At 32.0% G+C, this 13978-nt stretch overlaps 1 protein-coding gene across 1 annotated transcript in view; it reads right to left on the bottom strand.

Annotated features, from left to right (window-relative positions):
* Positions 1–2780: 2780 nt before the first annotated feature.
* LOC125061008 (tachykinin-like peptides receptor 86C) overlaps positions 2781–13978 on the bottom strand; it is a 63608-nt gene continuing 52410 nt past the window's right edge. Inside the window, exons 9-11 of the mRNA XM_047666148.1 lie at positions 9851–9954; positions 5010–5102; positions 2781–3017 (exon numbers count right to left, since the gene is read on the bottom strand). Coding sequence (XP_047522104.1) covers positions 5056–5102; positions 9851–9954 — 151 coding nt within the window. The 3' untranslated portion in view covers positions 2781–3017; positions 5010–5055. The remainder of the gene's footprint in view (positions 3018–5009; positions 5103–9850; positions 9955–13978) is intronic.

Raw genomic sequence — 13978 nt, 5'->3', positions numbered from 1 at the left:
TTTTTTCATATATTCTAGGTAATTCCCCACTATGTTGTCGTTGGAGGTATTACACAGCTTACGTAAATGGTATTGGTAACCCGGATGATTAAACAATACTTCTTCTTCTTCTTTAAGAGCCTCTCCACTACTGGAGGTTGGCGGTCAGCTCTTCATACTCCTTCTTATTTTTACAAACACTACTACCTATTTCTTATAACAACTTTTTATGACCTTTACAGCAAATTCCAGAAAGATGTCTACTAACGTAATATTGAACATTATTTCCATTAAACTCTTCTCTGTTACTTTTATTGTTCTATCTTGTGCACATTTAGAATGTTACAGAATTGTTTCACGCGCAAGTATTAATTTGTACCCTTACAAAATTGTCAAATATTTATTACGTTTGCTTGCAATTATAAACATGTACTTAGGCTAAGATTTTTGAACAAATAAATAAAGCCTGAAAACCTAGAACAGCTCTCGGTGCCCTACGCCGTTAGGGAGCGTTCAAGTATTACGTAACGAATTTTGGGGGGAAGGGGGTCCTTTTGTAAAACGTTACGATGCGGGGCGGGGATTGAATTACGCGTTGTTTTTAATATTATTTTCGACTTTCCAGTACTTTACACCACATAATGGTAACTTTTAGGTATAAAGATTCCCTAGGTGGTCACGAAACGTTTTACTATACTGGGTACAGTACTGCACTTGGGTGCAGAAAAATGTTACGGCGCGTTACATGGGGGTCAATTATCTCCAAAAATTGTGTGACGTCATACTTGAATGCTCCCTTAGGAGTTTCGGTCGACTTTCAATCTATTACTAATATTGGTCTCAGTAATACCTTCGTGCTTACCTGGATATACCTGGTCCTGGTTTCAATCTAAACATAACTGCCCTGCGATTCTGTAACTCACTTTTCGAACTCACACAGCGGTTTTCGCATCGGCGGTCGCTCTCAAATCAGTCGTGAAGCAGTCATTTTATGATTTGGTATTCTTAAAAGGTGGGAGCTTGTAGTTTATTGTTTATCAGAATGCCAAATCATAAAATGACTGCTTCACGACTGATTTCAGAGCGACCGCCGATGCGAAAACCGCTGGGTGAGTTTGAAAAGTGAGTTACAGAATCGCAGGGCTGTTGCGGCTAATTATAATAATTTCGGTTCCTTTATTGCGTTAAAATTTATAAATGTAACAGAATCCGAAACTTGTGAACCCTTTGAGGGTCGAGTCAAACAAAAACATATAGTTTTTAGCATTTATGTATTACATATGCTCAAACTTTGGATAAAAGTTATGGCGTGGGGTATAGTTTTCCCCGGATGTGTTATTGATGAAATATAAAATATACTCACGCTTGATGGAACATTAGTCCGCACCCCCGAAAGTTCCGCTTACGAAGCTTTTAACGACACCATCTATCAAGTACTCGGCTATCCATAATAAAATAGATTTCCTTTATAGAACATGGAATTTGTGTGACGCTACATAATGGAAACGAATAGATCCAAAGATATTGTCTTTTATTGACATAACCTTTACACATTTAAAGAAAATACTTTTTAATCGGATTAAAGTTATGTATTATTATCATCGTGGTCACCGTGATCACGCACGCTGTAAAGCACGCGAAACGTCGGTTAAATTTAAAGTTATGTTAAATAATTGTAAATTTATAATAATACATAACTTTAATCCGATAAAAAAGTTTTTTCTTTAGATCCAAAGATAGTAAAAAAAAGTTCTTCAGAACAATTAAAATGTGTGAATAAAACAAACAATCTTTTATCCGTCTGTTTGTTGAAATACTTATTTAATCCATGTGGATCTTAATCCATATGTTACCATGTTCTTTTAGCTAATTTTGTTTTCCCTTAGGGAACATACAAAAAGCGAAGGAATATGGAATCTGGTTCATTTATACAAATTATCAATCCTATCAAAAGGAAAAATCAAAGGGAGTTGTTTTATGTTCGCCTACAACATGAAGAAATAATAACAAAAACTTTATTACACATAATAAAAAAGTAAAGTGTATATTTTTTTTCTCAATAGCCTTTTAAAGATATTTTGTATTTCACATATTAATATAAATAATTTTAATTAAAAAAACATAAGAATAAAATAATATACATTGAAATTAATAACTAACCTTAACATAAAACCAAAATAAAAAAATAAATATATAAATAAATAAATAATAAATATTTGTCTTCTTTATTTTTAAAGAAATATCAAAAAGGTTAGTCGACATCACAGGAGACCGAAGATCTGGCAGCTACCTCGGACAAAGAATTAGTCTAGCGATTCAAAGGGGGAACGCTGCCAGTATCTTCGGAACCATGCCTATAGGGACTCCTTTTAATAATATATTTTAGTTTATGTTAAAGTGTATATTAAAAGAGAAATTGCACTAGCCCTCACACTAGGGTTTCCTGTATCGTGGGCAGCTAGTCTTTTCGATTTGACATATAAATTAATTTAGGTACTGAACTTAATAATCTCTACAAAACACTATATATACAAAATATAATAATTGTTGCTCGAAAATAATACTTTCCGTTTAAGCAACAGACAGGTTGAGATTTCGCTTAAGAAAGTGAATATAAAGTTTTGGATAGTGAAAATATTGTTTTTAAGAAAGTTGTTAAAGTAAGAGAGAAAGTGCAACAGAATATTACTTTCTCAAATGTCCTAAAAGCTTAAAATTACGTCCAAATTGCATATAAAGTTCCCGGAAGCATACTTAATAAGAACATTAAGCGATTAAGTGGATGAGAACAAATACAACCATCACATCAACACTTTATTAATAAGTTACAATTCAACAGTAAATTAAGTGTATTGTCTATATATAAAAATATTTATTTACAAATAATTATGAGTATGAATTGAGCAGATGACTAGAACAATATAAAACGTAGATTTATAATCTATGATCGCAGACAAAGCCGTCCTTTATTTCTTCGCTGCGTTTTCTCGTTTTTACCGAGTTTCCATTTGTCATCGCCGACGTGATGTTGGACTGCCCTGTAAGAAAATACTGTGTGAGTGACTTATGGAAATGCTTTTGTAAGTTGTTCGAATCATATTTCAAACCAGGTGAAATCTATCTATATAGCAATTTAGCTCAATGATATATTGTTTTATACTGGGTAGTCGATTTTTTATAAAATACCACGTATTTTAAAGGAAAAAGAACCTTTATATTAGGTCATGAATGGCCAATCTTAAAACAGACTTATTATCTAAATAAGTTGTTTGAAGGACGACTAATTATTATTATTACATTAAATACTATATCGGAACTGGCTAGCATTATCTTCTGGTGGGGTCCTAGCGCTATAAGACTTTTTAAGGAAATAGCAAAAAGGTTAGTCGACATCACAGGAGACCGAAGAGCTGCCAGTTATCTCGGACAAAGATTTAGTCTAGCAATTCAAAGAGGAAACGCTGCCAGTATCTTCGGAACCTTTTAAAGGGACTCCTTTTAATAATATATTTTAGTTATTATATCTTAAGCTTAGTTATTGTTTTTAATTCGTTATTTATTATAATTTGTATTAATAATTGCATATAGGTATTTAAAATAACAAAACTTAGGTCCTTGAGTCAAACCACACATTCTGGTAGGAGTAATCATTAATTTTAAGAAGTTCGTACTGTTTATTTATTTATTCAAGTGTACGACATCATACATACTATATCTGCGGTATATTTTACAATATCTTTTATCTATGACAATTTAGGTAAATATTAATTATATACAAGTTAAATAAAAATACCAAAAATTTTTGAAACATAATTACCAGCAGAACATCGTATTAGGTACGTGATACGCATTTAACATTGCTTTCTATAAAATTAATCAGCCCACTACAGAATATAAGATAAGTACTGTTTAATCCGTTAAGATTGCGAAGAATTTGAAAGGTTTCTGTTACAGATATATATATATAAACTTATGATATTTTTTTATAAGACATACTATATAAAATGAAGGCTATACAAAAATAGGATGGCATTTATTAAGCGAAAGAGAAAAATGAGTTAGTTGACCTGACAACATCGACTTATGCCTTGTCAACAATTTACTTGTGGTTCAATGTCCTATAGTTATTTTTCTGAGACATTTATGTTTTGCAAAAGGATTTGAACCGTTCAACTGTTTAAGGATTTGTATACACAGCTGCATCATTTATATAGAAAACAGATAAATTTGAGTTATGTATAGTTGACTTAAGTCAACTTTACTAAAGTACGTTTACGCTTAAGACTTAGGCGTAAAATAAGTAAAGTAACACATATAAGATTGAAATATTGACGACCGGATTTGAAATTAAGTTTTTAGCATAATAAATTAGATTTACGACATGGAGAATTTCTATTATAGTAACATAAATTGTGTCCCTTTAGTTTTTGTGCTATAAATCCTCCGGTATCAGACTTGAGCATCAATATTTCCATATGTAATTGCTAATTCGGCATCGGAGCCTATATTTTGTGTTAATTAGACTGTATTTTAATAATTAGTTGTTACTTTTTGATCCTTAACATCGACAGTGTGGAAGAAACACCACCAATTGGAGGTGGCACATGCGCTGAAAGATTCTCGTTTCGAAGGTCAAGACACTTTTAGATCACAGGGCGCAGTGAATCGTAAACTTGAAACATAAATAATGATTTAATTTTTTCTATGAATAAACAGAAATAGAAGATCATTCAGTTTTAATATGGGAATGGAAAAACCTGTAACGTTTGTCTCCTTTTTCCGCTTTTATAAAATTATGTTTCTAAGTATGTACCAGGTAATGAGAAACTTGTGTGGGGCTGTTTAATTTAATTAACTCCACAGAACTAAATGTATATATTATTAAATAGTTTCTGAGATGCTGAGACTGAGACTAGACTGAGATCGCTCAAAGTGACCTTCAACCTGTTAAACACGGAAAATAATGCGTAAATTATATTTAAAGTAATGCACATTATATAATAACAATTATTAATTAACAATAAAATTACCATTCGGCGTTAGGGAGCGTGACAAATTGCTCCGACGTCGCGAATGTCAGGCTCTCGTGAACGACGACGCTTCGCGGCAATGTCTGTGGCTCGCTGTAACAATAAGCTATTATTAATTACGTACGCACAAAGAAATCATAATAAGATTTATTACTGCTTTATCAGGGCCTAGGGAATTCAGTGTGCGAGTTAGGGATGATTCCTGAAGTCGTAGGTTCGAATCCCGGCTACCAATGGACTTTGTTCTTTGCATTTAACACACACACACACAAGAAGAAAAACATCGTGAGAAAACCGGCATGCCTAAAGCTATGGTTTCCTAGAACAGCAGTGCCGTTATCTAATGGCCGTAATGTAACGATGGGTGACGTCACCCATACGTTGTCTATAAATAACATCGGAGTAGGTTTTCTAGAGAACGTTGAGTGTCACCGTAACGTCAAATAGTGGTGCTGTAATTTGAATGACGGCCGTCATATTGGTGATAAACAGTAGTTCAACGTTTTTCGGTGCACATATTTAATTAATACAATGACTTGGACGAGCGAAAATGATGAACAATTAATTATTGATTTTGTTAAAAATCATGAAGCTTTGTACAATATCAAATCCAAAGAGTACAGACAAGCTCAGATGAAGCAAAATTTGTGGAACAAAATTGGAATAACACTTCAAAACTACAACTACAACACCGTAAAGACGGCCGTTATTAACAACCGTAAAATGACAAACGTTAGTTAACGGCACCGCTTTTCTAGGAAACCGTAGCTTTAGACCGTAGCTTTTTGTAGTTTTAGCGTGTGTCAGGCATAGAAGGCTGACTTTCTTAAAAAATAAATGGCCCAGACCTTTGAGGGTAGCGACACTGATTTTGTTTATCAAAGGAAAATATACCTCTTTACGAAAGTGTCAGAAGATTTACTTAATCCCGCTTAAGACGTGCTGTACCTCCTTAATCGTCCTTCGACAATAAGTTTTAATGGTTATTGTAATGAATAACTTACCGCTTCGTGTATTATTAAGATACCCTGGAATATAACTTAATTTAAAGTTTAGATGCGCATTATGCCAAGCAAAATAATCAATGTTATTCGACGAAGGTTACCTCAATGTCCCATTGAGTGTGCTTTTTTTAAAATAATAAAAAAAATAAATTATAAGTTACTTATTTACTTTGTTCGCTTACAATATTATTAATAAAATAATAATTATTAAACCGCAAAAAAAAGTTCTGTTAAGTCAAGTAATGGTCTTTGATAAGCAGAGGATAATACTCGACGCTCGGGCTTCTTTGTATAACCGTCGTGGTGACGTCACTTTCAGTTATATTTAATTACTGCTTTTATAAAATCTTCTATAACGATAATTAAAAAAATATAATTGCATCATTTTTCCAAGTTGAGATTGCAAAAATACAAATCATATACTTATTGCTGTTCTCACCACACAATAATAATACTAATTATCGCATGTAGATTACTATATGTTAACTTGCTAAATATAAAACATGTCAACACAGATGTGGAACACTACTTTATTAAACCTCATAAATAAGATTAAACAATTTAAATTACTGTTAATTATAACATAATATGAATCCAAACGCGCAAAACGTGGCCACAGATAATTTTTTTTTTCGCCCATGGCGCAGGCTATAGTCTTTCGACCATACCGCCGTCTTTCGAGATAATATATATTAGTAATTGTCCACAGACTATACAAAGTGTGCGCTTTCTGTAGTCTATCCAACATCAACTTCGTGAAATTGACATTTGACCAACTGTTATTATTTTTCAGAATTGAAGAGTAGTAATGTAAATATTTTTTATTTCGATCTATGTATAAATAACACAATTTTTGACTTCCGTAATTTTAATAAAATGATAGTTTAATATTTTAATTAATATAATATAACCTATTTCTGTTTATAGATTTTGTTTCTTTTTCGTGTCAACGCGTGTTTTAATGTTGGCTAACATTAAAAAACAAAAGCCACGAATCAAGTCATATATCATATTCAATTGGTTTTTATTGTCCTGACATAACTACAAGTAATAACTTACTTACAGCGAGTATGTTTGCCTTCTTAAACAGCTTAGAAAATAACAATTGATATTACGACTGTTTTAGTTTAACTTTGTTTGAGATCGTGCCGTATTTGTAAGTAATAAGTTGGGGTATAATAAATTTTCTTTATCAAAGAAAAGAAAAGTTTTTCGCATCTGAAATGAATACATCGCTCTATGTCATTTAGCGCGACGAAGCCTCGAACGAATCAGTTAAAAGAGACAAAGGAGAAAAATTTGAATGGATTTTCCTCGATTTTCCTTCCCCATTTTATACGAGAATTGAAACGGAAAATTCGTAGTTAGATATCTTAAGAATTTTGACATTTTGAGGAAAATCATCATGAGGTTATAATTTCATTTTCTAAACAATATTTTCTTACTATTGAGATAATTTTTATATTTTAAATTCCGCTTTAATAGTACTAATTAAAATGCCTTAAGAGAACTAAACCTATTGTGTTAAAATACCTAGTGTATAGAGTATAAGTGCAAGTGCGGTATCTCGGACACACGAACATAGTGTCTTATCATTATAGAACACTAAGACTGTTAATGAATATTACCTTAGTTTAAGCTATCTATTGTAGAATTACTATTAGACGTAATTATTGTATAAGCTAGATTGTAATTCATGTAAAGTCGCACTCTTTTTTTGTGATATTTGTAATTATAAAAAAAATATATTACTAGTAGAATAATGTTATATCTAGAAATTTAAATGTACTTAGAATGTAGCGATATCCTCTATGCTAAAATTTATAAAAATTGAGTTTGTATCTAAGGCGGTAAAAGGCTTATGAGCAGATATATACCAACCACTCACTTATACGAATCCCACGAAGATTAATTTCCGATGTTTTGACGTGATAACGTCTTTAAAATCGTTTTAGTCGGGTGACATATTCAGAAACTTGTGTCACACCAAAACCTCACGAGCGCGATCGCAGGTATAACGAGAGAGAGACGGACCGATCTCCCGTCTCATCTCGAGCGCTGCCAGTCATTCCGTGAATGTATGAAGAAAAATGTATTTCATAGTCGAATAAGTAAACTTGTCATTTTACACCCGAAATTTATCATCAAAAGTGTGAATAAAACGATAGATGTAATTTAAAATTTGAAAAAATTGTTATCTTCATTAATTCCTTACTTCCCAAAAACTTATATCACCAATAAGACGTTATCACGTAAACATCTCGATCGTAAACCTACTTTACAAACAACCAATATTTTTTGGCAAAATAATGTCACATTAACCGTAGCTTTTATATTCTTACATAGTAAGAAAGCGATAAAAACTTGATTACACGATACAAAAGCATGTACAGTTAAAAGAAAAAGTGCACTAGCCACACTAGGATTTCCTGACATATTACTGACTTGACGTCATAAATTCTACTTAATACTTACAATTCTATAATTAAACTACTTTAAAGGAATAGCTTCCGTTTCAACATAGGACAGGTTTCTTAGTAAATGTATAAAGTTTTATGTCATAGTCATAGTAAAAAAAATATTTTTAAGAATGTGGTGGCCAGGAAATAGATAAAGCATTATAATATGTAGTTTTGGGTTGTGCATGATGGGGTGTGGTCGGTAATGCCATAGTTGTCTAACTGTTAGAAGTTTTGTTTCATTGTACAATGTCGGAGAAAAGATTTCATATAGGATATCTGTTAACAATAAAACAGCACCATTAAAATAAGAATATATAAGTACATAACATTGTATAGGAGTGTGTAAACATTTCAAAATATTTAACCTACCCATCCCGTTCTAATGTATTGAGGGTCGACACACAAATTTCATTTGTCAATATTAGAGATAGTCGTTGGCGACAGTCTCTTTGTTTGAATAAAAAAGGGTTACTGAATAGCTTAATATAAACTAAACAAAGTCAAAAGTAATTAAGTAACTTATGAACGTCAAAAATTTTAATCGCGGGAAAGCCCACCTGAAGAACTGACAAGAAACCGCTTCTCTATTTAAACGCCAGCTATTTTGTTCTAGAATAATTGTAGGAACCATTAAACCTTGAAAAGATATTACACATAATAAAAACAAACAACCCGAAATTACACCATTAATACACCAAATTTATCACCAACATTGGAGATATCTCTCTTTAAAAGCGTTACGTCTTGATTTGAAGTATTTTTATGAGAACATATAAAACCACACAAGAGATATTTAGGAATAAATAAAAACAGAATTCCTTTATGGCAGGTTCGTTCGAAGATAAGACATTGTTTTAAACTTAAGTAAATTTAATTATTAACTTTGTTTTCTCTACATTTTGTTTTTAGTCTAATTTTACATATATCAGACAGCTACTATTTGAAAGAAAACACTTTTTAACCGGATTAAAGTTATGTTTTATTATAAATTTACAATTATTTAACATAATTTTAAATTCAACCGACGTTTCGCGTGCTTTACAGCGTGCGTGGTCACCGTGACGTCACGGTTAAAAAGCCACGTGGTTAAAAAGTGTTTTCTTTAAATGTGTAAAGGTTATGTCAATAAAAGACAATACTTAGCTACTATTTTTATTAATTGTAGCCCCAACCACTACCAACTTTCGAAATGCTGGAGATTTTATTCGGCCAAACACCATTTACACAGAAACTCCAGTAGCCGTTTGGGACACAATGTCTACTAACTACTCCTTGTGAGCGGAGGAGGTCTTTAGTTCCAGATCGTTTAGTCCCATATCTCGAACACTGAATCTCTGTGTGCGGATTAAAATAAGTTATAGAAATATATACATACCTGAAAACGATTTGTTCAATTCTAATTGTTTTCTGAGATCGTCAGGCGTTGTAGTTTTCACAGTTTGACACCAACACAGCACCAAACGGAAATATAATCTGAACCTATTGACAAAATACTTCATTACTGTCTTATTCAATTGACCTCATCAACCATAAATGTGTAATGTGAGTTAAGTTAAATATTATGATATATGAATTGATTGTTGACTTCGACGAAGTTAGATCTAAATGTGTGCCCAAGTTCAATGGTCAGTTCTGAAATGTATTTTTAACATAGAATATTTTAACACCTTCAAATAAAATTTCATCTTACAACTTAGGACAATATATTGAAGCCTAAGCTCTGATTTGGCTAGTTTTTGTTTACGAATTATTATTAGGTACATACTAAATTAGACATGGAAGAGCCGTATGTTCAATGGCCAGTTTCAACCAGCAAGCCAAATTTTCGGAAGAATAAAATAAGGAGGTTTTGAGTTATGAATCGGAGTCAAAAGAGTTACAAAGTTAGACGTAGAAAGTTACTTTTTGAAGTGAAACTTCTTTAGAATCGTTGTGATTTCAAACCGGATGCAACGGAAAAAGTGACAGTAAAAAGAGACAGACACATAAATTAATAGGATTTGGCGTGAGAGAGAGTGAGATAGGAGGCATTATACAGTGTATAAACTTAAAATTAGTGTGTATTTGAACATTTTCTGAAATAAAAAAACAGATTTGATGAAAATTAAATAAGTAAGTCAAGTAAGTACTTTAATTATAAAATTAGATTATTTATCAATTTTATATACAAATCATTAGTTATAGAAACTTTTTGAAGTGAAAACTTCGTACTACACTTAATTAAAAGTTTATACACTGTATAATGCTTCCTATCTCATTTTCTCCCACGTTGGATCTTGTGAATTTATTTCAGTTTTCACCAAATTAAAGATTGATATTAAAGTTATAAATAAAAATTTAACATTAAAATATATTTTCTTTAAAGAAAAGATCCTACATTTAGATAGAGAAAAAGTCTAATTATGTAAATTTTGATTATAAAAACTTTGTTTTTGAAGGTTTTACCACGTGTGAATTGCACACATGATTTTTTTGTAAAAAATTTAATTGTGTGCCAGTACCTTAATCCCGATGTGAGATATGTTAGCAAATGCTAAACATAGATGGCGCATTTTGCAAGGAATTTGTAATTTAATATCATAATATTCTAATCCATATGACACTATTTTGTATATTCATTGTAATACAACTTGTAACTGCCAACATATTCTGCTGTCTGGATTACATGCGAGATAGATGGAGAGGATCTTAATGACAGTGAAACTTTCAGTTATTGTAAAATGCAAACACAACATGTGGAACATGGTGTAATGGTTGCAGCTCCTTACAAACGTTGTGTAAAAAAAACGTTGATTAAAAAGAGTGGCGGAGAGTTTATTGCCAGTTCTTTTCTTCCGTTCTACGCCCTTGATTTGAGAACTGGCACTAAATGTAAAGTTAGAAGCATTTCATATACATTTCTTTTTTTGACGTTCATAAATGTTCATTGTGTTACCTATATGATTAAATGATTCTTTACTTTACATAATTCTTCAGTTAGTAAATGCCACCTTACAGCCAAACAAAACTTTTACAAACCTTTTTTAAACATTGGGACGAAGAAAACAAAAAATAAATTTCCACATTCATTTATAACCATAAATTGATAATATTACCTTACGTTTAATTTTTAATCATTAATATATGCCTCAATGGCGATAATGTTTTTATTTATCGCTTACATACCACAGAAATATCGGAACACTATAGTAAAGTAAAGTAAAAAATCATTTAATCATGTAGGTAACATAATGTACACTTATGTCTCGTCAGTAAAGAAATACATATTAATGCTTCTAATATCATTTATTCATGTGGGTAGGTAACGATGTATCCTTATGGGCATCAGTAAAAAAATAATGCTTCTAATTTTACATTTACTGCCAGTTCTCAAATCAAAGGCGTAGAACGGAAGAGAACATCTGGCAATAAACTCTCCGCCACTCTTTTTAATCGCCATTTTTTTTACACAACGTTTGTAAGGAGCTGCAACCATTACAACATGTTCCACATGACATATCAAGTAATTAATAATAATAACATAAATTAAAAAAAAAACAAAGACCTGCCGTCTATCAGCAGGAAGCATGGTGAAATAGGAGCACGCACTTACATTCTCGTGGGAACAACACGCAAACATATGGTCGAAATAAGCAACATCACCGCATACACGAATTCAAGTACGACCAGTCACAACAAGCAGCACCCGTTCATGAGCATGACGCATGGCCAGCCATCGGTCCCCTCGCCATATTTTAGGGAGAGAGACAACCCGACGCTTGGACGCCGCCACAAGCAATGACATTTAAGCGAGCATGACGATGAGCTATCTGTTAATATATAAGAGAATCGGTAATCAGGAATGACTGCTAAGTATTGGGGACGTTCAATTTGATATACTCGTGTTTCATTTAGATTTATTTAAATAAATGAAGCCCTATATAAAATATTTTTTAAGTGTTTGATGCAAATAGTAGGTTTATGAAGTCTGCAAACGCGAGCACGAAGCGGCATGGCGCGAATCTAATAATGCACACCCTATTGAAGTGACCTTTCTGACAATACAGGCAAATGAGACCAACGCGATCACGTGCACACGAGTAATACGTAAAATTCAATAGATTATTTATTTACAAAATAAACTACCATTACATATTACTCCAATAGTGACTATATACATTTACATCACATACAAAACAATACACACACAGAAAAAACAACTTAAAATATTTACAAAAAGACTATTTCTTACAGTATAGGAATTGACATGAAGCAAACCTATCTTAACAAAAGAAAGTATAGTATAATATGCGTAACTTGTACTTTTTCAATTGCTTATTCACCGTCAATGCGTAGAGCAGATTAATTTTACATTCAAGAAGCAATTGACTACACTATACCATAAAACATTGATATTTGTACTAATACCTATGTATTTTTATAGTGAAAAGTTTAGCGTAGTTTTAAGTTCGGTGTTGTATTAGTCTAGATTATTTATAGAAACACTGAATATAGCAGTAAGACCCATTTACATATTTTGTCTTTATTTATTTCATCTCATTTTTCTCTTGTTTTGTGTTGTTGTGATGTAAATAAATTGTAGTTATTTTTCGCAAAACTTAAGAAACGCTCCATTTGCATATTTGGAACTAAACGAACACTAATTAAAAACGTTTAGAAAACTACTCGTATAATTGTATCAAAAATCGACTCTCAAGCTGTCAAAACCTTATATTATCGCATTGGCGTGTTATAATGTATTGTTTATACTAAAACATTGAAACATTCGTAAAGGCCGATTTACATTATCTTAGTGTTTAGAAGAGTGCTTTAGTACAACTTGAAAGGCAAGTTCTTTAGCGTAGCGTTTACTAAAGCAAGTAGCGTTTACATGTTTCAACTAAAGTACTATCCTAAAGCACTCTCCTAAACACTAAGATAATGTAAATCGGCCTTAAACTTCGTACTAGGGACTCAGTTTTTAATTTTGGTATAGTCGCTTCTTGTGCAACGGTGTTTCATGGCCCCGCATCGCATCGCATTCAATTCAAGTTCACCTAATCGCTTCGTAATCGCCCTTACTTACAAAGGACGTACGTAAGCGATCCATTAAACTGATAATAGCTACAATGCCAGTTAGATTGCACATATTTCAAATAGAGAACAAAAGTTTAATAAAATAAGAGTTTCATTTCGATTCCTAGTAACATCGTGTGAGAACTTATGTTATTGGCAATATCCTTTTATTCAAATCTTGCGACTGTTACTTGAAATCCAGAATTTGCATCTTATAGTTTTCTGTTCGTAAATTTGCTTTATTAAAATCTTACATTATTATCAATAAGAGAAATAAACAAAAGCAAATCTAAATTCTCTGTTAAGGTAATTATTTCCTATAAGGTATTAAATAAAAGTGTTTCAGTTTCTGCACAATTATTTCTTTATTTTCTTTTATTGTGATTGCCTGAAACAATCAATCAATATTTCTTCATTTGCGTTCAAATCTTATAAAAATTATTATTAT

Source organism: Pieris napi, chromosome 22 (assembly GCF_905475465.1).
Source record: "Pieris napi chromosome 22, ilPieNapi1.2, whole genome shotgun sequence".
Classification (NCBI taxonomy): Eukaryota; Metazoa; Arthropoda; class Insecta; order Lepidoptera; family Pieridae; genus Pieris; species Pieris napi.
This window is presented reverse-complemented; position numbering and strand designations above follow the sequence as displayed.